At 36.0% G+C, this 25,840-nt stretch overlaps 1 protein-coding gene across 5 annotated transcripts in view; it reads left to right on the top strand.

Annotated features, from left to right (window-relative positions):
• The window catches only part of AGBL3 (ATP/GTP binding protein like 3), a 131,409-nt gene that overhangs the window by 17,909 nt on the left and 87,660 nt on the right, over positions 1 to 25,840 (top strand). For all 5 annotated transcript variants that reach the window (XM_037739972.1, XM_037739969.1, XM_037739970.1 and 2 more), the window contains one exon: positions 11,436 to 11,543. In XM_037739972.1, coding sequence (XP_037595900.1) covers positions 11,541 to 11,543 — 3 coding nt within the window. In that variant the 5' untranslated portion in view covers positions 11,436 to 11,540. The remainder of the gene's footprint in view (positions 1 to 11,435; positions 11,544 to 25,840) is intronic.

The raw sequence follows: 25,840 nt of genomic DNA, 5'->3' as shown, positions 1-25,840 counted from the left end.
GATTTAAATGTAACACATGCCAGTATAAAACTTTTTTAAAACAGAAGAAAATCTTTATGATCTGGAGCTAGACAAAGAGTCTTAGAATTGACATCAAAAACATGATTAATAAAAAATTGATAAATTAGATTTCAAATTTAAAGCTCTTATTTTGCAAAAGACCCCATTAAGCAGATGAAAATATAATGAAGAGGAAGAAAAACAAGGAGCAACATGCTTATGCTAGCTGATTCTCTCTTTCTATTAAAAAAAAAAAAAAAAAAAAAAAAAGCTTTCCCAGAAATTCCACCAGATGTCATCTTTTTACATCTCATTGACTAGAATTATATTACATGGCTACTCCTGGCTGCAGGCAAGCCTGAAAACTTAAAGTTTTTGTTTTGAGACGGAGGCTCACTCTGTCATCAGGCTGGAATGCAGTGGCCCTATCTTGGCTCACTGCAACCTCTGCCTCCTGGTTCAAGTGATTCTCCTGTCCCAGCCTCCTGAATAACTGGGACTACAGGCAGGCACCACCACACCCAGCTAATTTTTGTATTTTAAGTAGAGACAGGGTTTCACCATGTTGGCCAGGATGGTCTCGATCTCTTGACCTTGTGATCTGCCCACCTCGGCCACCTAAAGCGATGGGATTACAGGTGTGAGCCACCACAACTTAAGGTTTTTTAATGGGGGTATACTGCTGCCCTGATAAAGTCAGGTTTTGGTAAGTAAGGAAGAAAGTTAGAATGAAAATTTGGAAGGACAACTAGCAGTGTATAGAAAAACTAGCAGTAGAAATTTGGAGGACAACTGGCTGAGTGCAGGGCCTTATACTCCTAAATATTCTTTTGTTCACGTAACAGTGAACTGACTTGAACTACTTAAATCTGCATATAGAAATGGCTTACCCTGGCAGTTACTTAACAAAGTCACTTACTCTGTCTTGTGGAAAATAGTCATCTTTTATATCTGCCACATAAGACAAAATAAAGTGGCCCCTCAGCACAACTTTGGAAGTTCTGTGAAATCTTTTGGAGGAATACTTAGACTTGGATACCATTAAAAAGAAGTTATGTAAAATTTTGTGGCATGTGATTTAAGTGCAGAACAAACTGTCTGCTGTAGTTGCAAACACTTTTAAAGGCTTCAATATTACCAACTTGTGATGATGTATGTAACTGTCCTGAGAGTCCTGTGCTAGAAAACTAAGAGGAAGTAATTATCAAATTAGATGAGAACCAGATACAGATTAAAAAGGAACTTCAATGAATTAAATAACTATGATATAATGGACACATGACTGGCTAAGACACAAAGTACTGAAACTGACTCCAGAGGAAATAGAACACCTAAATAGACATATAACAAGTAAAGGGATTTAATTAATAATAGGAAATCTACTACAGAGAGTAGCTTAAACCAAAATAGCTTAACTGCTGAATTCTATGAAACATTTAATGTTTAGAACATTCTACCAAAGAATTTCTAATTCTTCAAAAATTCTTCCAATAATAGAAGGGGAAGGAACACATCCCCATTCATCCTCTGAGGCCAGTATTACTCTGTTAACAAAACCACACAAAGACATCACAAGAAAACTACAGACCAATATATATTATGAATATAGATGTAAAATTCATCAGCAAAATACTAGCAAACTAAATCCAGCAACAAATAAAAAGAATATATGTCATGAAGAAGTGGAATCTATCCAGACATGTTGTTTGTTCCCTGTGCCCAAAAATCAATGTGATAGAGCATGTCAGTAGAATTAAAAAAAAAAAAAAAAAAAAAAAAAAAAAAAAAAAAAAAAAAAAAAAAAAAAAAAAAAAAAGATCTTTTCAATAAACATAGAAAAGGGATTTTTAAACAATCCTACACCTTTTCATGACAAAAGCACTCACCAAATTAGGAAGAGAAAGGAATGTCCTCAATGAAAGACATCTATGAAAATCCCACAGCTAATATTTACTTAATGGTGAAAATACTAGATGCTTTTCCCATAAGGTCAAGAACAAGACAAAGATATCCACTTTTCCACTTCTATACGACATTGTAATGATGGTTCTAGCCAGGGTAATTAGACAAGAAAAAGAAGTTTCGAAAATCCAGATTGGAAAGAAGGACATAAAACTATGTTTGCCAATGAAATAATCTTGGACATAGAAAATCCTAAGGAATCCACTGAAAAAAAACTTTTAGAACTAATATATGAGTTCAGCAAGGTTGCAGAATACAAGATTAATATATAAAAATCAATTGTATTTCTATGCACTTATAATAAACAATCCTAAATGAACTTATGAAAAGTATCCTGTTTAAAGAATAAAATATGAAGGTAAAGAGTGAAAAACATACCTGAAAACTACAAAACATTACTGAAAGAAAGTAAAGATCTAAGTAAATAGACATCTCATGTTTATGGATCAAAAGACTTACTGTTATTATGATGACAGTCCTCCCCAATTGAATCTACAGATTCAATGCAATTTCCATTAGAATACCAGTGGGTGGCTTTGTAGAAATTGACAGGCTGATCTTAAAATTGTTATAGAAACTCAAGGGAACCAGAATGGCCAAAAANATAAGAAAAAAAAAATATAAAAAAGAACAAATTTGAGAACTCACACTTTCTGATTTAAAAACTTATTACAAACAGTAATTTAGACAGTGTGGCACTATCATGAGATTAGACAGGTAGACCAGTGAATAAAACTGGAAGTCCAGAAATAAACCCATGTGTCTTTGGTTAACTGATTTTTGACAAGGATGGCAAGACTTTTCAATAGGAAGAGCACTGTCTTTTCAACAAATGGTGCCAAGACAACTGGATAGATAACTGCATTCAAAATAAAGAAGTTTGTCCCTTATCGCACACCATATACAAAAATTGATTCAAAATGGATCAAGATCTAACTAACAGCCCAAACTATAAAACACTTACAAGGAAACGTAGAGGCAAAGCTTCATGACTTTGGATTTGGCAATGGATTCTTGGCAATGGATTCTTTGTGCTTCTTATAATTCCAGAAGCACAAGCAACAACCGGAACAAAAATGGATGAATTGAACTTTATCAAAATTGAAACTTCTGTGTTTCAACAGAAACTATCAAGAAAATTAAAATAAAACCCATAGAATGAGAGAAATACTTGAAAAAAGTATTTGACAAAGTACTTCTATCTAGACTATATAAATAACTCTTACAACTCAATAATAAAAAGACAACTAGATTTTAAAGTGTGCAAAGGATATAAATAAACATTTTTCCAAAGTAGATGAACAAATGGCCAGTAAACACATGAAAATATGTTCAACGTCTTTAGTCACAGGAAAATGCAAATTAATACCACAATAAGATATCTCTTTACACCCACTAGGACGACTAGAATCAAAAAGTCAGATAACAAGGGCTCACAAGCATGTGGAGAGACTGGAACCCTCATACACTGATGTTGGGAATGTAAAATTGTGCAGCTACTTTGGAAAACAGTTTGGCGTTTCTTTAGAAAGTTAAACATTGAGTTACTATTTGACCCAGCAGTTCCACTTGTAAGTATGTACCCAAGAGAAATGAAAACGTATATCCAAACAAAAACTTACGTGCAAATGTTAATGGCAGCATTATTCTTAGTAGCCAAATGGTGGAAACAACTCAAATGTTCATTAATGGATGAATGGAAAAACAAAATATCGTATTTCTACACAATATAATATTAATTGGCCATAAAAAGGAACGAGGTACTGATACATGCTACAACATGGATGAACTTTGAAAACATGCTGAGTGATAGAAGCCAAGCACAAAAGAACAAATAATGTGATTCCAATTATGTGAAATGTGTAGAACAGGCAACTATATAGATGGAAAACAGCACATATGCCTGCAACTCACTCAAGGTTAGTGTGGTAGTGTTGGGGTTTTTTGCACTTTTTTTTATTGTTGTTGTTCCCTTTCCCCAGATGCAATGGTTTTCTACTAATGTCCTGTTATAGATTCAGTATTTTGTTCTATAAAGGGAGATTCCTAGATGGGTCTGGGTGGAGTTTGACAGAGGCTGCTGTTCTCCCCAAGCCAGCACCACAAGAAGAACTTTCCGAGGATTCTCTCTGATCTTCCCTGTGAGTGCCTGGTAGCACCAGAGGAAAAGTTTGAAAGTAGTGCTAACCCCCCTACATCTTGTATCTGCAGCCCCAAGGGGCTTTAAAATAAGGTGTCTTCCAATCTATGAACACGCTATATCCCTCTATTTATTTAGGTCTTTTTAAACCTCTTAATAATGCTTTATAGTTTCTTTATAGAAATCTTATTTATCAGTTAGATTTATTCCTAGGCATGTGGTTTTTAAACTCATTTGAAACAGTTGCACACATACAGAAAAGTTGCAATAACAGTAAAAAAAAAAATTTCTTTTTCCCTGAAATATTTTCCATCCTCTCCAAATACTATCACACCCACACTTGGCTTTTAAATTTTTATTTTAAAATCTTTAGCTGTGCCTTCTTACCAGATTATATGAAGTCCAGCAGCATCTGGCTTCAATGGGCAACTACTGAGGACCAGTTTCACCTTTCAGGTTTCTGTCTTTTCACAGACTTTGGAGCACTTGGTTGCCCTGCAACCTCTTTTATGGTGGGTCGGAGAAAAGTCATTAATTTGCAGTTTGTCCAGTTTATTTTTTGTTTTAAGGGTGGGGATGACACTTTTCTTTTAAACTTTCTCTATCTCTTAGCTGAAATGGGAACTCTGACCTGTAATTTTCAAAAGTGTCAAAGTCTTGAAATATTACTTGAAGCCTAAGGAGTAAATATTAGAAATAAATCAGTATTAATGTCCTGATCTTGATGGTTGTATTATGGTTATTTATATAGGCAGATTTCCTTCATCGGAGGAAATAGGTAATAAGTATTTGGAGAGGATGGAAAGTATTTCAGGGAAAAAAGGTTTTTGTTTTTTTTTTTCTTACTGTTATTGCAACTTTTCTGTATGTGTGCAACTGTTTCAAATAAGTTTAAAAACCACATGCCTAGGAATAGATCTAACTGATAAACAAGATTTCTGTGAAGAAGCTATAAAGCATTATTGAGAGAGATTTTAAAAGACCTAAATAAATAGAGGGATATCGCGTGTTCATAGATTGGAAGACTCATTATTTTAAAGACATCAGTTATCTCCAAACTGTTCTACATATTCCATGTGATACCAATCAAAATCCCAATTGTTATTTTTTATAGAAATTGACAAGGTACTTTTAAAATGCATATGGAAATGCCAACAACCTCTTAAAGGACAAAACAATTGTAAGACCAACTTTACTAGCTCTTAAACCTTAATAAAGTTATAGTAATATATGGCACTGCTGAAAGGAAACAAGAGGAATGGAATGTAATAGAGAGCTTAGGAACAGACCTACACATATATGGTCATTATGACAAAGGTGGAACTGCAAGAGAAAGTTAAAGATGGTCTTTTCAGTAAATAATATTGGAATAGTTGGATTTCCATATGGAAAAGGTGAAATCTCACCCCAACCCTATACACAAAAGTCAATTTCAAGTGGGTTATGGATATAAAAATGAAAGGCGAAACAATAAAACTTCTAGAAAATACAAGAAAATATCTTCATAATATTAAAATCTGGAAAGACTTAAACAGAACATAAAGATAAAGACTGATAAATTTGACTACTGTAAAATTTAAAATCTCAGTACATCAGAAAAAAAAAGGCAAACAATAGATTGGGAGATTATATTAATATTTGCAATGCATAACTGACAAATAGGTCAGTTCTGGAATATACAAAGCATTTCTGAACGTAATAAGAAAAGACAACTCAGTAGGAAAATGGGCAAGAGATTTGAATAGGCACTTTATAAAAATTGATAATCACGTGGCCAATAAACATATGAGATGATAATCAACCTTATCATGAATTGGTATCTTATTGTGATTTTAATTTGCAATTTCTTGACTGTTAATTAGGCTGAGTACTGTTTCACAGACACCTTGTAAGGTTATATTTATATACTAAGTAATGGTGAGAATATGGAGCAACTAGAAGAACTTTTGTGATCTGCTTGTGGGTGTGTAAATTGGTGTAATCATTTGGATGATAGCTTGGCAATTTACTGAAATTGGATATATACATGCACTGCAACCTAAAATTTTTATTCCCAGTTGTATAACCAAAATTGATGTGAGCAGAGGTGCTCCAAGCAACATGTATAAAGCTGTTCATAGCACCATTGTTGTTAATAGCTCCAAACTGAAACAGCCCAAATGTCTATTATAAATAGAAATGGATAAATTGCAGTATTTTTGTACAAGACTATATATCGATGAAATAAGCAAATTACAGCAATATGCCACTAAGTGGATTGATTTCATAAATACACATGAAAAACAGCACAGAATTCCATATACTGTGTGATTTAATTTATGTAAAGTTCAAAAATAGGCAAAGCAAAGCAATAGTTTTATTTACACTTCTGTAGATAAAAACTATTATACACATGCATATGTATGAATATTTAGGTGGTAAAATTATAAAGGAGAGTAAAGAAATGATTGCATTATAATAAGGCTAATGGCTACTTTTCAAAGGGAGAGAGAGGCTGGTGATGGGAAAGGGGCATGAGTGGAGTACCTGAGGTGCTCACAATGTAATATTTCTTGGCCTATGTGGTATTTGCTTCGTGATAAATCAGTAAGCTGTGGTTCTTTGTTTTTGCACTTTTCATAAGTGTAAATTCCTAATAAACATTTAAACATTGCTTGTTTCTGGCCACGTGAAATATGGATAGAAGTATGTTTTGCTAATTTTTTTTTTTTGAGATGGAGTCTTGCTCTGTTGCCCATGCTGGAGTGCAGTGGCGCAATCTCAGCTCACTGCAGCCTCTGCACCATCCCCGTCACCCCAGTTCCAGCAATTCTCCTGCCTCAGCCTCCTGGGTAGCAGGAATAAAAGGTGCATGCCACCACGCGCGGCTAATTTTTGTATTTTTAGTAGAAACAGGGTTTCACCATGTTGACCAGGCTTGTCTCGAACTCCTGACCAGGTGGTCTGCTCACCTTGGACTCCCAAAGTGTTGAGATTACAGGCATGAGCCACTGCACCTGGCCAGTAGATTTAATGGGCACAAACAATTGACAAAAATATAAATACATCAGAGGAACAGAATAAAACGTCCAGACATAAACCAACATATTTATGACCAAATTATCTTTGACAAAGGCACCAAAGAAATCCAGTGAGGATAAGGAAAGTCTTTTCAATAACTGGTGTTGTAACAACTTAGTATACATGTAGAAAAAAAATCCCTGATGTCTACCTCACTAGTACACAAAAATTAATTCAAGACAGATTATAGACCTGAACATATAAAGCTACATATAACCTAACATTCTAAAGTTCCTAGAAGAAAACATAGACAATATCTTTGTAGTCATAGATAAGGCAACAACTCCTTGGAGAGGAACCAGACAGAGAAAAGAAACAATGAAAAATTAATAAAGTTGACTTCATGAAAATTTAAAATTTCTCATTAAGATACAGTTAAAAATGAAAAGGCAAGCCACAGCCTATAAAAAAATTCCCAACACATGTATGACAAAAGACTTGTATGCAGAACTATATGAAGAATTCCTACAAACCAATAATGAAAACCTAATTTTAAAATGGACAAAAGACTTAAACAGACATTTCTCAAAGAAAGACATATAATAATCAATCAACATATTAAAACAAATTTTCAACATGGGAAATGAAACTTTGAACCACAACAAGATACCACTTGACATCTACCAGGATGGCAAAAAATTTAAAAGACTGGCAACCAAATATTAGAATGTAGAGCAACTGGGACTCTAATACATTGTTGGTGGGAATGTAAAATTGTATTCTCACTTTGTAAAAAGGTTCGACAGTTTTGTTTCCTAGCAAAGGAAAATCTACATGTATTACCTGACCAGCAGTTTATCTCTTAGGTAAATAAAGACATAACTATTACATAACATCCACTAATAGTCAAATTGTGGCAATCCATATTAGAGAACACTATACAGATGTTAAAAAATTATAAAGATGTATGTATATTTAACATGTCTAAGATACTTAGTGAAGTGGGGTGGGAAAAACAAATTGGTGATCAGTATATATAGAATGATGCTGTATACATGAAGAAGACATTGTGATTGACTCATTGTGGTTGATTCCATCTCAGTTGATTAAATCAGTTAGTATAAGATATTCTTCCACTGGCAGCCATGTGGTTTACATTTTATAATGGTGAGCCTTAGGATGAGGATGACAAAGTGGAGAGACATAAAGAAACTGAGCTCTGGATGGCCACTGAGTCACTGATTATACCATCCCTTGAATGCACTCTACTTCTGGCTTTCTAGATGTGTGAAATAACATATTTTTTTCCTAGCATATTCCAAAAGCATCTGAATTGGGTGGTTGAAAGTGAGAAAGCCTAAAAAGGTAAAAACCAAAATGTTGATATTTATCTCTGCATAATGAGATTGTGGATTTGTTTTCTTTTTCCTTAAGCTATACTTTTAACTTTTATACAATAAACAAGTCTGATAAAAATAATTACTCATAAAAAGCATTCCAGATTAAACACCTTTTATTCAGAACCTGTATTATTTCTGGGATTTTCTATGACTCCTGGATACGTATCCCTTTTATAAGATCATTTACATATGCCATATCTCAGTGATCAAAAAGTGGGATCAACCAAAGATAAATTAGAGAACAGATAACAAGAAGTCTCACAGTAGCCAAGTAGAAAAAGAGATATACAAAATGGAATATACTTACCACCTATTTAGGCTTTTAAATCAGTGCTGTAAATGGTTGAATCAGTCCTCGAGCTGTGAATTGTTAAGTTTTTCTTCCATAAAAGAATGACAGATATAATACAAATAAATGTATTCCACGGATTTTGACTGACCATCATGAAGACATTTTCTAAATACGCATTTATTGATTTTCTGAGAAACCAGTATTTTGTTATCAAGGACAGTATTATTTACAGATGTGGAACTCAAACTAATCAAATAAAGGAGGGTTGAGAGGATGAAGAATACCACACAAACAGAAAGCTTTAAAACAAAATATTTGCCATTCTTAACAAAAGCATAAAAATTAACAGCTCTAGGACTGACTCAGCCATTTGCAGTACTGATTTAAAAGCCTGAACAGATAAAATATATATATTTTATATATTTTATATATATATATTTATATATATATACATATTTGCTATTCTAAACTTATTTTTGTACAGGGGTTACATCTAAAATATAAGCTATTTTTGGACATGTAGGCCTGTCTGCTATACTGGTGGTTAGGACCTGAAGGAGTTTTCTTTTGCATACAAGTTTATTATTTTTTTCTTTTTCTTTAAAAGAAAATGAAGTATATGGTATAGGGCTGAAGTGGTGTTGCCTCAGCCAGGCCTAAGGCCTATGGAGAAAGAAGCTGAAGGCCAAAGCAAAAATCTTCCCAAGGTGATCCATGAGACATAATGGCACAAACAGCACGGATTTGGTGCTCATATGACATGATAACTGCTAAGTGCAGTCTCCATCTGGGAACATGACTGACTAGAGGAGGACTCAAAAGAATGCCGTATTGTTTTCACAGCTCAACAGTTTGCAGCTTTGTGAGAACTGGGAAACACATTATTTGTTATGCACAGACATCTGAGTTCTCTTGGGACAGTGATAACTACCACTTTCAAGTAGTTTTTTGAACAGCAGACATCAACAAGGATAGGAGGTTGTGATAATGGAAAGATGAATATGGAATTTTCCAGGCTACTTGCCATAAAGACAGCTGCAAAATCTATCACTGAATAACAGTCAAGAAGTACCTATATCAGTAATACATGTTGATGTTTAAGTCCATTACAGATTAAATTGCTTACTATAGAATACTCAGAAAATCTTGAAATGCTTTGTTTCAAGCCAAAGTCTTCTACTTCAACAACCCTAGCTCTAGAGTAGCTTTTTTGCAATGATATTGCCCAACATAAGGCATTTTATGCAGTAGACGTATATTACGTTATTTACATTTAAGGAATATGTGGATGAGAACTTTGCATTGTTCAACCATCCATCCATTCATCTCTTCATATGTACATTGATCTGTCTGTCCATCTAATCTATAGACATTTAACTGAATGCTCACCCTGTTTCAAATACAATGTAAAGAACAATTTTAGTGGAACAGTGGATATGGGTATCAGAAATGGGTTACATCTGATTCTCAAAATACGGCCAGCCCTCAGTAAGGATACTCTGATATGCTGTAAACTTGATCCTTATATACAAGTTATAATGATAGGGTCTCATGGTTCTTTACCAGAAGGACTAGTTATGAATGCATAAAGAGCATAAGCAGAAATTAATAAAATCTCTAACTATTTTCTTAACTGAGAAGTCTAGATTTTGTGCAACTTTTGAAAATCAGCATACACAAAGGCAAATAGCTGAAATTCCTAATGTTCTCAGAATGGGAGCTATTTTATCAGTGCATTAATTTTTGCTTAAGTTGGTTAAGGCTTTCAACTAATGAGAAGATTTTAAATAAAACATTTAAAATTTTAATTATAATTTGCTTATCTTTATTATGAATTTATTTGGTTGTATGTGATTCATTTAACTCTACAATACAGTGATACAAATTTGCATCAATATGGTAGACTGTTTTTCTTCTGTAGCTAGATTTGTCCTCTATTGGTTATGCCAAATACACTTCTGTTGTTAAAGCTGATGTACACATAGTCTCCAAGGTGTTTGTCCGGTAACACTTGTCACTAAATTCTTGCTCCATTAAAAAAATACAAATAACTAGGGTAGTTAGGCTGTGAAGTCATTTTTCCCCCATCAAATAGCTCATGGTCACAAAGACCAGAGAGTAGTGCAGATGACATTTAAGAAATTTGATCCTAAAAAGAGGAAAGCTGGTAGCTAAAGGAGAAGTGGCAGGGGTGGGGGGACATCTAAGAGTATCTTTCTTTTTGGAAGATAAGCCTGAGCATGTTTATAAGATTCATCTTGACAGCCATTATCAAGCAAAGAGGCTGAAGGGAAAGGAAGAATAAAAGGTAGAGTAAGAGTCCCACAGGTAGAATAGAATGATATCAGGGGCTCAGGAGAAAGAGAATTGTGTTATAAAATAAGTATAAAATCAATAATGAACAAAAAACCATCATGAAACTATTCAATATACTAATGCAGAAGAAGGTATGAATGAAATGTCATAAGGTGTATTATAGTGTGATAATGTTATTACATCCAATGAATGCTTAGTAAAATCTTAGCCCATACAAAACACTACATTTTAGCCTAGATCTATCAACGAATAATTTGAAAATATGCAATTAAATGTTCTTCATTTATTTTGAAGCAAATAATGTTTCACTTTTTTTTTTTTCCAGATTGGACTCCTTCTTGTCCTGAGGCAGTATATATCCCGACAGGCTTAGAGACGGAACCGCTTTATCCAGAATCGAAGGAAGATACTGTGGTTTATCTAGCTGAAGATGGTGGGCACATAATGACATATGTTGATGTAAAATATAATTTGGTCCTTAGGTTAATCTCGAGTTATATTTGTTTTGCTGCTTATAGCAGAAATGTCAGATTACCAGTCCCCAAACATAAAGATGCTTGGCTACATATTGATCTAAGTGTTGATTTAGTGCCAGTTAGATTTTTAAAGGTGTATTGCAGTTTATGCAAAATTACTTTAAAATTAAACATCATGTTGGCCATTAGAATGAAGAGTTATATTTAAAATGATTTTGCTTCATATCAATTTTGAAAGATAAACCCAGTGAAGTGCTTTGCAATTATTGTTCCCTCTCCATGTACTGCTCACATTAATGCATTTTTTCAGATGTTTTTCTTTTAATTTCCTGACTCTGATGCATTTCTTGGTGTTTTAATCTTTAAGAGAGAAAGAATTACCCCACTTTGCAAAAAATATCTAAGATTATATCTCAGGAAAGTGTTCTTAACCCTCAAGATTCATATTTTTAACTTTGAAAACTATTGATGCAAAACATTTTGTTTGCTTTCATGATGATAGAGTATGCTAATAATCAAACATAGAAGTCTCAGAGTATATTCTCAACTATACTGCTCCTGAAGCACCAGCTTAAGGAAGTATAGACTTTGCACAATTTCACTGTCACAATTTAATATCTTAGAGTATTTTCATATATTAAAAATAACTTCCAGGGAGGGTTTGTATTTTATTTAAGGGGCTAGCAAGACAAAGGGAAATTCACAGAGACTGCTTCCTATACAGTAAGCAATTTCTAGAAACCATACACTCACAAACAACTCACAAAAAATACACTCACAATATTTTTAAACAAGTGGAGTGAGAGGAGTACCTCTGATTTTTCTAATTTGATTGTAAATATTTATATGGCGAACATGCCTCAGAACTGCCATAAGTAACTGAAATGAGATCTGATTTTAAACACTAATTGAGATGAATCAGTCAGGGTCTTTTCAGGAATTACCATACTCAGAGTAATCTAAGAAAGTTTAATGAAATTTAATTTAATGAATTTTAAAAGGGTAGACAGAGATAATGGAGATTAACAAGGGATGGTGAAGCAACATAGGACTATCAACAGAGCAGATAGGTCTCCTAGGCCTGAAAGGGTGACAAGGAAGAATGGTTTCCACACCTGTAGAATCCTTCAGGTATAGGAGAGAGCAGCCTTGAAACAATTGTGGCTCACAGTCAAGAAACAGACAACTGCCAACCCGTGGCACCGAAGGGAAAACGCTAGGGGGATAAATAACCCAGTTTCACTCTCCTTCCAACTTCCCATGTTCTACCAATGCCTCCTATTGTCCACAGCCAAAGGGCAAGGGAACTCTGAGGCAATCAATACAGATCGTCCTCTTTGGAAATGTGTAATGTGGAGAAGAGTAGAGGATGGATCTGTAGGTAGAAACAGAGAACACACATTGCAGTCAATCCCACTTAATCTTATTTTTATGCCATACTTGGGAGCTGTGAAGATCTACCTGTCCATGGGTTGAAAGGAAAGCTATAGAACCAAGGCTTGAGGATAAAAGAACATCTGACTTACTTGATTTTCATCGAACATGTGAAAGATTAATCACAAATACTTACCTTTTTCCATTTTTACAAATGACAAAAAAGAGTAGAAAAGACAAATTCCAGTAGGTAAGATACAATTTAAATGTCAGTGAAAATTAAATGTTAATATAAAGTTAAAACCTAGGACAGGATACTGAAGAATGTGGCATACTATGAGACATGATTCATTTTTACTTTGGATAAATTGAAGTAAAATGCAAACAGAGTGAAATGTATAGAACATACGTACACAATTTGGTGAGTTTTGAAAAATATATCATCTATATAACCAACACTTCTATCAAGATGTGGAACACTTCCATCACCCCAGAAAGTTCCCATCTGTCTCCTGTCGGTCCCCAGCTCCAGCCCCAGGCAAACACTGGTCTGATTTCTGTCACCATAGATTAGTTTTGCCTGATTTTTAGCTTCATATAAATGCAGTAATACATACAGTAAGTACATTATTGTGTCTGAATTATTTGACTTAGAATTGTTTTCAGATTTTTTTTTTTTTTTGAGTCTCACTCCATCACCAGGTGCCAGCAGGCTGGAGTGCAGTGGCGTGACCTCAGCTCACTGCAACCTCCGCCTCCCGGGTTCAAGCAATTCTCCTGCCTCAGCCTCCTGAGTAGCTGGGACTACAGGTGCGCGCCACCACGCCCAGCTAATTTTTTTGTATTTTCAGTAGAGATGGGGTTTCACCATGTTGGCCAGGATGGTTTCGATCTCTTGACCTCATGATTCGCCTGCCTCGGCCTCCCAAAGTGCTGGGATTACAGGGGTGAGTCACTGCGCCCGGTCCTGTTTTCAGATTTATACATGTTAGCAGATTCCTTTATATTGCCAAATAGTACTCCATCATATGACTATACCACAATTTGTCTTTTTATGATTGATATGTAGTCCAGATATAAACCCTGTATCAGATATATATGATATAGTGAAATCTTCACTTTCGTCTGTGGAAATCCTTTTCATTTTCATAACAATGTCTTTTGATGAGTAGAACTTTTAAACTTTTGTGAAGTCAATTACCAATTGTTTTTCTTTCAAATTTAGTGCATTTTACATCCTTCCCACCTATAAACTTTGCTTTTCCCAAGATCACCTATTGTTTTCAAGAAATTTTATTCTTTTCACTTTTTTATCTTTGTCTTTGATTCATCTAGAATCATATTTTATGAATGAAAACCATGTGGCATAATGGTCAAGGTTCATTTTTTGCCACTTTTTAACAAAATTGATTCATCGCCAGCTATTGAAGAGTATCCTGTCACCTATTGAATTGCCTAGCCACCTTTATTAAATGTCAGTTAACAATATATATGTAGGTCTATTTCTAGACACTTCATTCTGTTCCTTTGATGTATTGATACTTAGGCAAGTACCACCTTATTGATATTGTAGCTTTATCCATGGCAATCTACTTTGATATAAAAATAAGCTATTCGGTCCTTCTTTTTGTAGTATTTGTATAGTGTGTATATATTTTCCATCATTTTACTTTCAACCTATGTTTTATATTTAATATTTTTTAATTGTGGGAGATATACAGCATATCATTGGGATTTGCTTTTTTTTTAAGTTCTGGGATACATGTGCAGAACCTGCAGATTTGTTGCATAGGTATCTATGTGCCATGGTGGTTTGCTGGACCTATCACCTAGCTTTTAAGGCCCATATGCATTACCTGTTTGTCCTGATGCTCTCCCTCCCCTCGCCCTGGCTCTGTCAGGCCGTGGTGTTGTTGTTCCTCTCCCTGTGTCCATGTGTTCTCACTGTTCAGCTCCCACTTATGAGTGAGAACATGCAGCGTCTGGTTTTCTGTTCCTGTGTTAGTCTGCTGAGGACGATGGTGTCCAGCTTCATCCATGTCCCTGCAAAGGACATGATCTCATTTCTTTTTGTGGCTGCATAGTATTCCATGGTGTATTTGTACCACATTTTATTTATCCGGTCTATCACTGATGAGCATTTGGGTTGGTTCCATGTCTATGCCTTTGTGAATAGTGCTTCAATAAAAATACGTGTTTATGTATCTTTATAACAGAATGATATATATTCCTTTAAGTATATACCCAATAATTAGTTTGCTGGGTTAAATGGTATTTTTGGTTCTAGATCCTTGAGGAATGGTTGAACTAATTTACATTGGTTGAACTAATTTATATTCCCACCAACAATGTAAAAGCGTTTTTATTCTCTGCAGCTTCACCAGCATCTGTTGTTTCTTGACTTTTTTTATTTTTTGAGATGGAGTCTGCTCTGTTCCAAGCTGGAGTGCAGTGGTCCGATCTCAGCTCACTACATCCTCTGCCTCCTGGTTCAATTGATTCTCCTGCCTCAGCCTCCCAAGTAGCTGGGTTTATTGATTTTTAATAATTGCCATTCTGACTGGTATGAGATAGTATCTCATTGTGGTTTTGATTGATATTTCTTTAATGACCAGTGAGGAAGAGCTTTTTTTCATGTTTGTTGACCACATAAATGTGTTCTTTAGTGAAGTGTCTGTTCATATTCTTTGCCCACTTTTTGACTTTTTTTTCTTGTATATTTAAGTTCTTGTAAATTCTGGATATTAGACCTTTGTCAGATGGGTAGATTGCAGAAATTTTCTCCCATTCTGTAGGTTGTCTGTTTGCTCTGATGATAGTTTCTTTTGCTATGCAGAGCTCTTTAGTTTAATTAGATATGATTCGTCAATTTTGGCTTTTGTTACAATTGCTTTTGGTGATTTCATTATAAAATCTTTCCCCATGCCTGTGTACTGAATGCTATTGCCTAGGTTTTCTTTTAGAGTTTCTATGGTTGGATTTGCCTTTCATATAAACTGAAAATTTGTCTTTTAATTATTATGTTTAATATAATAATTATTATTATTTTGAGACAGAGTCTTGCTCTGTCACTCAGGCAAGAGTGCAGTGGCATGATCTCGGCTCACTGCAACCTCTGCCTCCCAGGTTCAACTGACTCTTCTTCCTCAGCCTCCTGAGTAGCTGGGATTACAGGCATGCCCCACCACCTCTGGCTAATTTTGTATTTTTAGTAGAGATGGGGATTCTCCATGTTGGTCAAGCTGGTTTCAAACTCCCAACCACAGGTGATCCACCTGCCTTGGCCTCCCAAAATGCTGGCGTGAGCCACCGTGCCCGGTCCATATATAATTATTAATGTTGGATTAATAGCTATTGTCTTACTAGCTTTGTTTTATTCCATCTGTTATTTCTTTTTTATTCTTTTTCTGCCTTCATTGACATTAACTTGAGTATATTTTATTGTTCCGTTTTATCTCCACTATCAGTTTATCAAGTATACCTATTTTTAAATTTTTCTTGTTTTTTTTTGTATATATCTTTTAGAATATTCTCTCTTCAAATAACGTTATGCCACTTCACATACAGTGTGAGCACCTTACAAAAGTATATTCTCAATTCCTTCTTCCCTTTCTTTATACTATGGTTTTCAAATGTTTTACTTTCTCACATGCTACAAAAACTCAGCGAAGGAGAAGACAAGATGGCTGACTGGAAACAGTCGGGAAGCACTGCTCCCACTGAGAGAGACCAAAATATCAAGTATATCAACATACTTTGAAAAGTTCCTCAGAGAGAAAGCACTGAAGGTTGATAGAGAGGTGATGCAGACACCAAGGCTGGAGAGGAACCTAGGAATCCTGCCGGGGGTTGCTGAATGCCAGGGCTAATTCCCACCCCTGAATGGTCCTAGGGAAGGGGCAAGTGAAGGGATGGTGGGGAAGCCTACTTTGGCTGCAGACTACTGGAATCCGAGCTACAAGAGAATCTATGACCCCCATAGATATTTGAACCGGCAGGGGCATCTGCCCAGAGAGTAGGCAGAGACAGAGATTTTGCCTGCATGGAGCTCGGGATTTTGCACATGGGCAGCTGAAGCAAGACGCAGCCATAGGCACCCATCTCCTAAGGCTCCCTATGTTCCTCTTAGTTACTGTAACCCCAGTTGACTACAAGGCCAGGAGAGAACAGGGCTGACAATCCTATCCTGTGGGACTGAGGCATATCCGTTCCTCCTGCCTGCTAGCCCCTCCCAAGGCCCTTGCCTGTCTGCTCCTGCAGGAGCATGTGCACAGCACAGCCTCCTCTGCCTAACATGGATGCTTTGCTGGTGGCCCCACCTGAATACTTCCCAGTGGCCTAGGAGCACTTCAGAACCCCCAGCACAGCCAGTGCTCCACCACAAGCATCCAGATAGAGGCACAGGCCAGTCACAATGTCCCAGTTCTTTGGCATGCAGCTTGTGAGTGCTGAGTGTAGATCTGTGGCCAGCACTTGAGAAGGAGGAGCCCCCATTAGAGAACACTGAGAGAGGTGAGACATGCAAGCTTATGGGCCAGCAGAGGATCAGGGCACGCCTCCCTCCACAGGACCATCTGGAAAGGTTGTGACATGCATGGGAGCCCTACAACCTGGAACACCTAACACAAAGAAAACCCCCACAGAAGTGGCACCAGTGATTGGAGGGGACTCCCGCAAGGCTCAGGAGTAGACCTCATGATGGCGGTCATCTCTCCACCTGCCTGCCACAGAGCGCTGCTTCAGATGTGCCTTGTAATACAAAAGAGCTCTATGGCTAACAGCCTCTCTGTTGGCAGTTACTCTTAAGTGCCATCTACTGGTTCGTAGCACAAATTACAATACCAAAAATATTGCCAATATACATTCACTACTTGTAAAACCCAGGGCAAAAATCTATCCACAAATAAATATCCCATAAAGAGCTTCGGCCCTCTGAAAACACCCAGAAATAAAGCCAATTGACTATACTCAAACCACAGTTAAAACAACGCCAGCCTTCTCAGATGAGAAAGAATCAGCATAAGAAAGAACTCAGGTAATTCAGAAAGTCTGAGTGTCCTTTTACCTCCAAATGAGCACACTAGCTCTCCGGCAATGGTTCTTAACCAGATTAAAATGACTGAAATGACAGACACAGGACTCAGAATATGGATGGCAAGGAAGCTCAGTGAGATTCAGGAGAAAACTGAAACCCAATCTAGGAATTCAGTAAAATGATCCAAGAGCTGAAAGATATAATAGCTATTTTAAGAAAAAAACAAACTGAACTGCTGGAATTGAAATATTCACTACAAGAATTACTTAACACAGTTAGAAGCATTAACATCAGAACAGACCAAGCTGAAGAAAGCTCTCAGAACCTGAAGACCAGTTGTTTGAATAAACTCAGACAAAAATGAAGAAAGAATTTTTTAATGATCAAAACCTCTGAGAAATATGGGATTATGTAAAGATTCTAAAACTTTTAACCCATTGGCATTCTTGAGAGAGAAGGAGAGAGAGTAAGCAACTTGGGAAATGTATTTTAGGATATAGTTTACAAAAATTTCCCCAATCTCACTAGGAAGGTTAACATGCAAATTCAAGAAATATAGAGTATCCTTACAAGGTACACTACAAGATGATCATCCCCAAAGTACATAGAGAATCACCAAAGTCAACATGAAATAAAAAATCTTAAAGGCAGCTAGAGTCACTTACAAAGTGAACACCATCGGGCCAGCAGTGAACCTTTCAGCAGAAACTTTACAAGCCAGAAGGGGGCCTATTTTCCATATCCCTAAAGAAGAATTCTAATCAAGAATTTCATATCCCATCAAACTAAGCTTCCATAAGTGGAGGAGAAATAAAATCCTTCTCAAACAAGTAAGTACTAAGGGAATTTGTTATCACCAGATCAGCCGTACAAGATGATGTGGAAATGAAAGAACAATACCTGCTACCACAAAAACATGCTTAACCATATAATCCGCTGTAAAGCAACTACACCATCAAATCTACAGAGCAACCAGCTAATAACACAATTACAGGATTAAAATCTCACATATCAGTACTAACACTGAATGTAAATGGTTCGAACGCCCCACTTAAAAGGCATAGAACGGCAGACCAGATACAAAGACAAGAACCAACTATTTGCAGTCTTTAACAGACCCATCTCATATGTAATAAAAACAAGCTCAAAGTAAAGGGATGGAGAAAGATCTACCAGGCAAACAGAAAACAAAAAAGGCCAGGAATCACAATTTTTATATTACATAAAACAGACTTTCAATCAACAATAATCAGGAAAAAGAAGAGCATTACATAAACAGTTCAATTAAACAAGAAGTATTAACTATCCTAAATATATACAAACCCAACATTGGAGCATCCAGTTTCATAAAAGTTCTTGACCTATAAAAAGACTTAGACACACAGGAATAGTAGGAGAATTTAACACCCCAATGACAGTGTTAGATGATTGAGACAGAAAGCTAACAAAGAAATTCTAGACCTAAACTGGACACTTGATCAATTGGACCTAATAGAACACCCAACAACCACAGAATAGATATTCTTCTCATGTGCACATGGAACTTACTCTAAGATCAACCACATGCTTTGTCATAAAGACCCAATAAATTTTAAAAAATTGAAATAACACCAAGCACATTCTCACAGCACAGTGCAATACAAATATAAATAAATAACAAGACGACCTTTCAAAACTACTCAAATACATGAAAATTGAACAACTTGCTTCTTGCTGTTGAGTGAACAATGATATTAAGGAAAAATTTAAAAATTCTTTGAAATTCTTGAAAATAGAGGCATAGCTGACCAAGATCTTTGGGATGCAACTAAAGCAGTATCAAGGGGAAAGTTTATAGCACTAAATGTCTTCCTCAAGAAGTGAGAAAGATCTCAAATTAACAATCTAAAATTGCCCACAGAGGAACTAGAAACAAAAGAACAAACTAACCACAAAGCTATCAGGAGAAAAGAAATAACTAAAATCAGAGAAGAATGGAATGAAATTGAAACACAAAAGTGCATACAAAAGATCAATGAAACCAAGAGTTGGTTTTTTGAAAGAATACACGAGATTGATAGACTGTTAGCTAGATTAACAAAGAAAAAAAGAGAAGATCCAAATAAGCACAATCAGAAATGACAAAGATGATATTACTATGTATTTCACAGAAATATAAAACTTAACAGACCATAACAAGTTCCAAATTGAATTAGTAATTTTAAAAAACTACCAACCAAAAAAAAAAAAGCCCTGGACCAGATGGATTCATTGCCAAATTTTACCAAATTCTACCAGACACAAAAAGGAAGAAATGGTATGAATCCTACTGAAACTATTCCAAAAAGTCTAGGAGGAGGGGCTCTACCCTAACTCATTCTATGAAGCCATCATCAGCCTAATACCCAAATCTGGCAGAGACATATTGAAAAAGGAAAACTTTAGGCCAATATCCTTGATGAACATAGACACAAAAATCCTTAAGAAAATACTAGCAAACCAAATCCAGCAACACATCAAAAACTTAACCACAATTAAGTAGGCTTCATTTCTGGGATGCTAGGTTGGTTCAACATATACAAAACAATAAATGTGATTCACCACATAAAGAAAATTAAAAACAAAAACCATATGATCATCTCAATACATGCAGAAAAGTCTTTTGATAAAATTCAACATCCCTTAATGATAAAAACCCTCAACAAACTAAGACTTGAAGCAACATACCTCAAAATAATAAGAACCATGTATTACAAACTCATAGCCAACACCATGATGAATGGGCAAAAGCTGGAACTATTCTCCCTGAGAACTGGAATAAGACAAGGATGTCCACTGTCACCACTCCTATTCAACATAGTACTGGATCAAGTCAGATCAATCAGGCAACAGAAAGAAAGAAAAGGCATCCGAACAGGAAAAGAAGAAATCAAGCTATCTCTCTTCATAGACAACATGATTCTATACCTAGACAACTCTAACAACTCTGCCAAAATGCTCCTAGAACTGACAAATAAATCAGTAAAATTTCAGGATACAAAATCAGCAGCATTTCTATACACCAATAAGATTCAAGCTGAAAGCCAAATCAAGAACACAGTCTCATTTATAGTAGCCACAAATGAAATCTGAAATACCTAGGAATATGGCTAACCAAGAAGGTGAAAGCTCTCTATAAGGAGAACTACAAAACATTGCTGAAATAAATGAGAGATGACATAAATAATTGCAAAATCTACCATGCTCATGGATTAGAAGAGTCAATATCACTAAAATAGCCATACCGCCCAAAGCAATTTACAGAGTCAACATTGTTCCTGTCAAACTACCAATGTCATTTTTCACAGAATTAGAAAAAAATATTCTGAAGTTCATGTGAAACAAAAAAATAACCTGAAGAGCCAAAGCAATTCTTGGTGGGGTGGGGGGCGGGGGTAAGGGTTGAAAAATCAGAAGCATCACATCACCCAACATCAAATTATACTGTAAGTCTACAGTAACTAAACAGAATGATAGTGGTATAAAAACAGACATATAGAATAATGGAAGAGAATACAGAATCCAGAAATAAAACTATACCTACAACTACCTGATCTTCAATGAAGTCAACAAAAATGAACAATGGGGAAAGGACTCCCTATTCAATAAATGGTTCTAGGCTAATTGGCTAGCCATATGCATGAATGAAACTAGCTTTCACCATACACAAAAATAAACTCAAGATGGATTAAATACTTAAATATAAGACCTCTGTATTAGCCTGTTCCCATGCTGCCAATAAAGACACACCTGAGACTAGGTAATTTATAAAGGAAAGAGGTTTAATTGACTCACAGTTTAGGATGGCTGACGAGGCCTCAGGAAATTTATAATCATGGCAGAAGGCAAAGGGGAAGCAAGGCACTTTCTTCACAAGGTGGCAGAAGGAGAAGTGCTGAGCAAAGTGGGAAAAGCTCCTTATAAAACCATCGGATCTTATGAGAGCTCACTCACTATCATGAAAACAGCATGAGGGAAACCACCCCTATGATTCAATTACCTCCCTCCAGGTTACCCACCATGACACTTGGGGGTTATGGGGACTACAATTGAAGATGAGATTTGGACGGGGTCACAGCCAAACCATATTAACCTCGAACAATAAAATCCTGGAAGAAAACTAGGAGATACCCTTCTCTACATTAGCATTGGCAAATAATTTATGGCTAAGTCCCCAAAAACAACTGCAACAAAAACAAAAATTGACAAGTAGGTCTTAATTAAACTAAAGAGCTTCTGCACAGCAAAAAAAAAAAAAAAAAAAAAAAAAAAAAATCAACAAATGTTGGCAAGGCTGTGGAGAAAAGAGAATGCTTATACACTGGTGGTGGGAAAGTAAATTAGTTCTGCCATTGTCAAAAGCAGTTTAAAGATTTCTCAAATAACTTAGAACTATCATTCAACAATCCCACTATTGGGTATATACCCAAAGGAAAATAACTCATTCTGCAAAAAAGACACAAGCACACGTATGTTCACTGCAGCACTATTCACAATAGCAAAGACATGGAATCAACCTAGGTGCCTATCAGTGGTGGATTGGATAAAGACAATGTACATATACACCATGGAATACTATGCAGCCATAAATAAGAATGAAATGTCCTTTGCAGCAACATGGATGCAGCATGCAGCTGGAGGCCATTATCCTAAGCAAACTAACAAAGGAACATAAAACCAAGTACTGTATGCTCTCACTTATGAGTGGGAGCTAAATATTAAGTACACATAGACATAAAGATGGGTGCAAGAGACACTAGGGACTACTAGATGGAGAAGGGAGGAAGGGGGTATGGACAGAAACACTACCTATCAGATGCTATGCTCACTACCTTGGTGATGGGATCATCCATATCCCAAACCTCAGCATCACACAATATATCTATTTAGCAAACCTAAACTCATACCCCCTGAAGCTAAAATAGAAAAAGAGTGAAAAGAAGTAAACAAATCCTCCAAGAAATATGGGATTATGTGAAAAGACCTAATCTACATTTGATAGGTGTACCTGAATGTGATGGAGAGAATGAATCCAAGCTGGAAAGCACTCTTCAGGATATTATCCAGGAGAACTTCCCCAACCTAGAAAGGCAGGGCACGTTTCAAGTCCAGGAAATACAGCGAACACCACAAAGATATTCCTTAAGAAGAATGACCACAGGTACATAATTGTCAGATTAACCAGGGTTGAAATGAAAGAAAAAATTGCTAAGGGCAGCCAGAGAGAAAGGTCAGGTTACCCACAAAGGGAAGCCTATCAGACTCACAGGAGATCTCTCAGCAGAAACCCTACAAGCCAGAAGAGAGTGGGGGCCAATATTCAACATCCTTAAAGAAAAGAACTTTCAACCTAGAATTTCATACCCAACCAAATTAGGCTTCATAAACAAACAAGAAATAAAATCCTTTACTAACAAGCAATTGCTGATTTTGTCACCACCAGGTCTGCCTTAAAAGAGCTCCTCAAAGAAGCACTAAACAAGGAAAGGAACAACCAGTACCAGCCACTCCAAAAATGTACCAAATGGTAAAGACCATTGATAAAATGAAGAAAATGCTTCAACTAACAGGCAAAACATCCAGCTAGCATCAAAATGGCAGGATCAAATTCACACAAAACAATATTAGCCCTAAATGTAAATGGGCTAAATGCCCCAATCAAAGGACACAGACTGGCAAGTTGGATAAAAAGTCAAGACCCATTGGTGTGCCATATTTAGGAAACCCATCTCACTTGCAAGGACACACATAGGCTAAAATTAAAGGGATGGAGGAAGATTTACCAAGCAAATGGAGAGCAAAAAACAGCAGGAGTTGCAATCCTAGTCTCTGATAAAATGGACTTTAAACCAACAAAGATCAGAAGAGACAAAGAGGGCATTACATAATGGTAAAAGGATCACTGCAACAAGAAGAGCTAACAATCCTAAATATACACGCACCCAACACAGGAGCACCTAGATACATAAAGCAATTTCTTAATGACCTACAAAGAGACTTAGACTCCCACACAATAATAGTGGGAGACTTTAACACTCCACTGTCAATATTAGACACATCAATGAAACAGAAAATTAACAAAGATATCCAGGACTTGAACTCAGATCTGTACAAAGCAGACCTAACAGACATTTACAGAAATCTCCACCCCAAATCCACAGAATATACATTATTCTTAGCACTACATTGCATCTCCTCTAAAACTGACCACATAATTGGAAGTGAATCACTCCTCAGCAAATGCAAAACAATGGAAATCATAACAGTCTCCAAGACCACAGGGCAATCAAATTAGAATTAAGAAGCTAACTCAGAACTGCACAACTTCATGGAAACTGAACAACTGACTCCTGAATGTCCACTGGATAAACAATGAAGTGAAGGCAGAAAGAAAGATGTTCTTCGAAACCAATGAGAACGAAGACACAACATATCAGAATCTCTGGGACATATTTAAAGCAGTGTCTAGAGGGAAATTTATAGCAATGAATGCCCACATCAGAAGCGAGGAAAGATCTAAAATCAACACCGTATCATTAAAATTAAAAGAGCTGAAGGAGCAAGATCAAAAAAACTTAAAAGCTAGCAGAAGATAAGAAATAACTAAGATCAGAGCAGAACTGAAGGAGGTAGAGACATTTAAAACCCTGCAAAAAATTAATAAATCCAGGAGCTGGTTTTTTGAAAAGATCAACAAAATAGACAGACCACTATACAGATTAATAAAAAAGAAAAGAGAGAAGAATCAAATAGACACAATAAAAAATGATAGAGGGGATATCATCACCTATTCCACAGAAATACAAACTACCCTCAGAGATTACTATAAACAACTCTATGCACATAAACCAGTAAACATGGAAGAAATGAATAAATTCCTGGACACTTGCACCTTCCCAAGCCTAAACCAGGAAGAAGTTGAAACCTTGAACAGACCAATAACAAGGGCTAAAGTTGAGGCAGCAATTAATAGCCTACCAACCAAAAAAAGTCCAGGTCCAGATGGGTTCACAGCCAAATTCTACAGACATACAAAGAGGAGCTGGTACTATTCCTTCTGAAACTATTCCAAACAATCCAAAAGAGGGAATCCTTCCCAAATCATTTTATGAGACCAACATCATCCTGATACCAAAACCCAGCAGAGACTCAACAAGAAAATAAAACATCAAGCTAATATCCACGATGAACATAGATGCAAAAATCTTCAATAAAATACTGGCAAACCGACTGCAACAGCACATCAAAAAGTTTATCCATCACAAACAACTAGGCTTCATCCTGGGGATGCAAGGCTGGTCCAACATATGCAAATCTATAAGTGTAATCCACCACATAAAGAAAAACCAAAGACAAAAACCACATGATTATATCAATAGTTGCAGAGAAGGCCTTCAACAAAATTCAACAGGCCTTTATGCTAAAAACACTCAATAAGCTAGGTATCAATGGAACGTATCTCAAAATAATAAAAGCTATTTATGACAAACCAACAGCCAATATCATACTGAATGGGCAAAAACTGGAAACATTCCCTTTGAAATCTGACACTAGACAAGGATGTCCTCTCTCACCACTCCTATTCAATATAGTATTAGAAGTTCTAGGCAGAGCAATTAGGCAAGAAAAAAAATAAATAAAGGCATTCAATTAGAAAAAGAGAAAGTCAAATTGTCTCTATTTGCAGATGACATGATTGTATATTTAGAAGAACCTATCATTTCAGCCCAAAACCTCCTTAAACTGATAAGCAATTTCAGCAAAATCTTAGGATACAAAATTACTGTACAGAAATCACAAGCATATATACCAATAACAGACTAACAG

This window comes from Cebus imitator, unplaced genomic scaffold, assembly GCF_001604975.1.
Source record: "Cebus imitator isolate Cc_AM_T3 unplaced genomic scaffold, Cebus_imitator-1.0 Scaffold77, whole genome shotgun sequence".
Classification (NCBI taxonomy): domain Eukaryota; kingdom Metazoa; phylum Chordata; class Mammalia; order Primates; family Cebidae; genus Cebus; species Cebus imitator.
The sequence above is the reverse complement of the archived record's forward strand: the minus strand, read 5'-3'. Positions and strand labels throughout refer to the sequence as shown.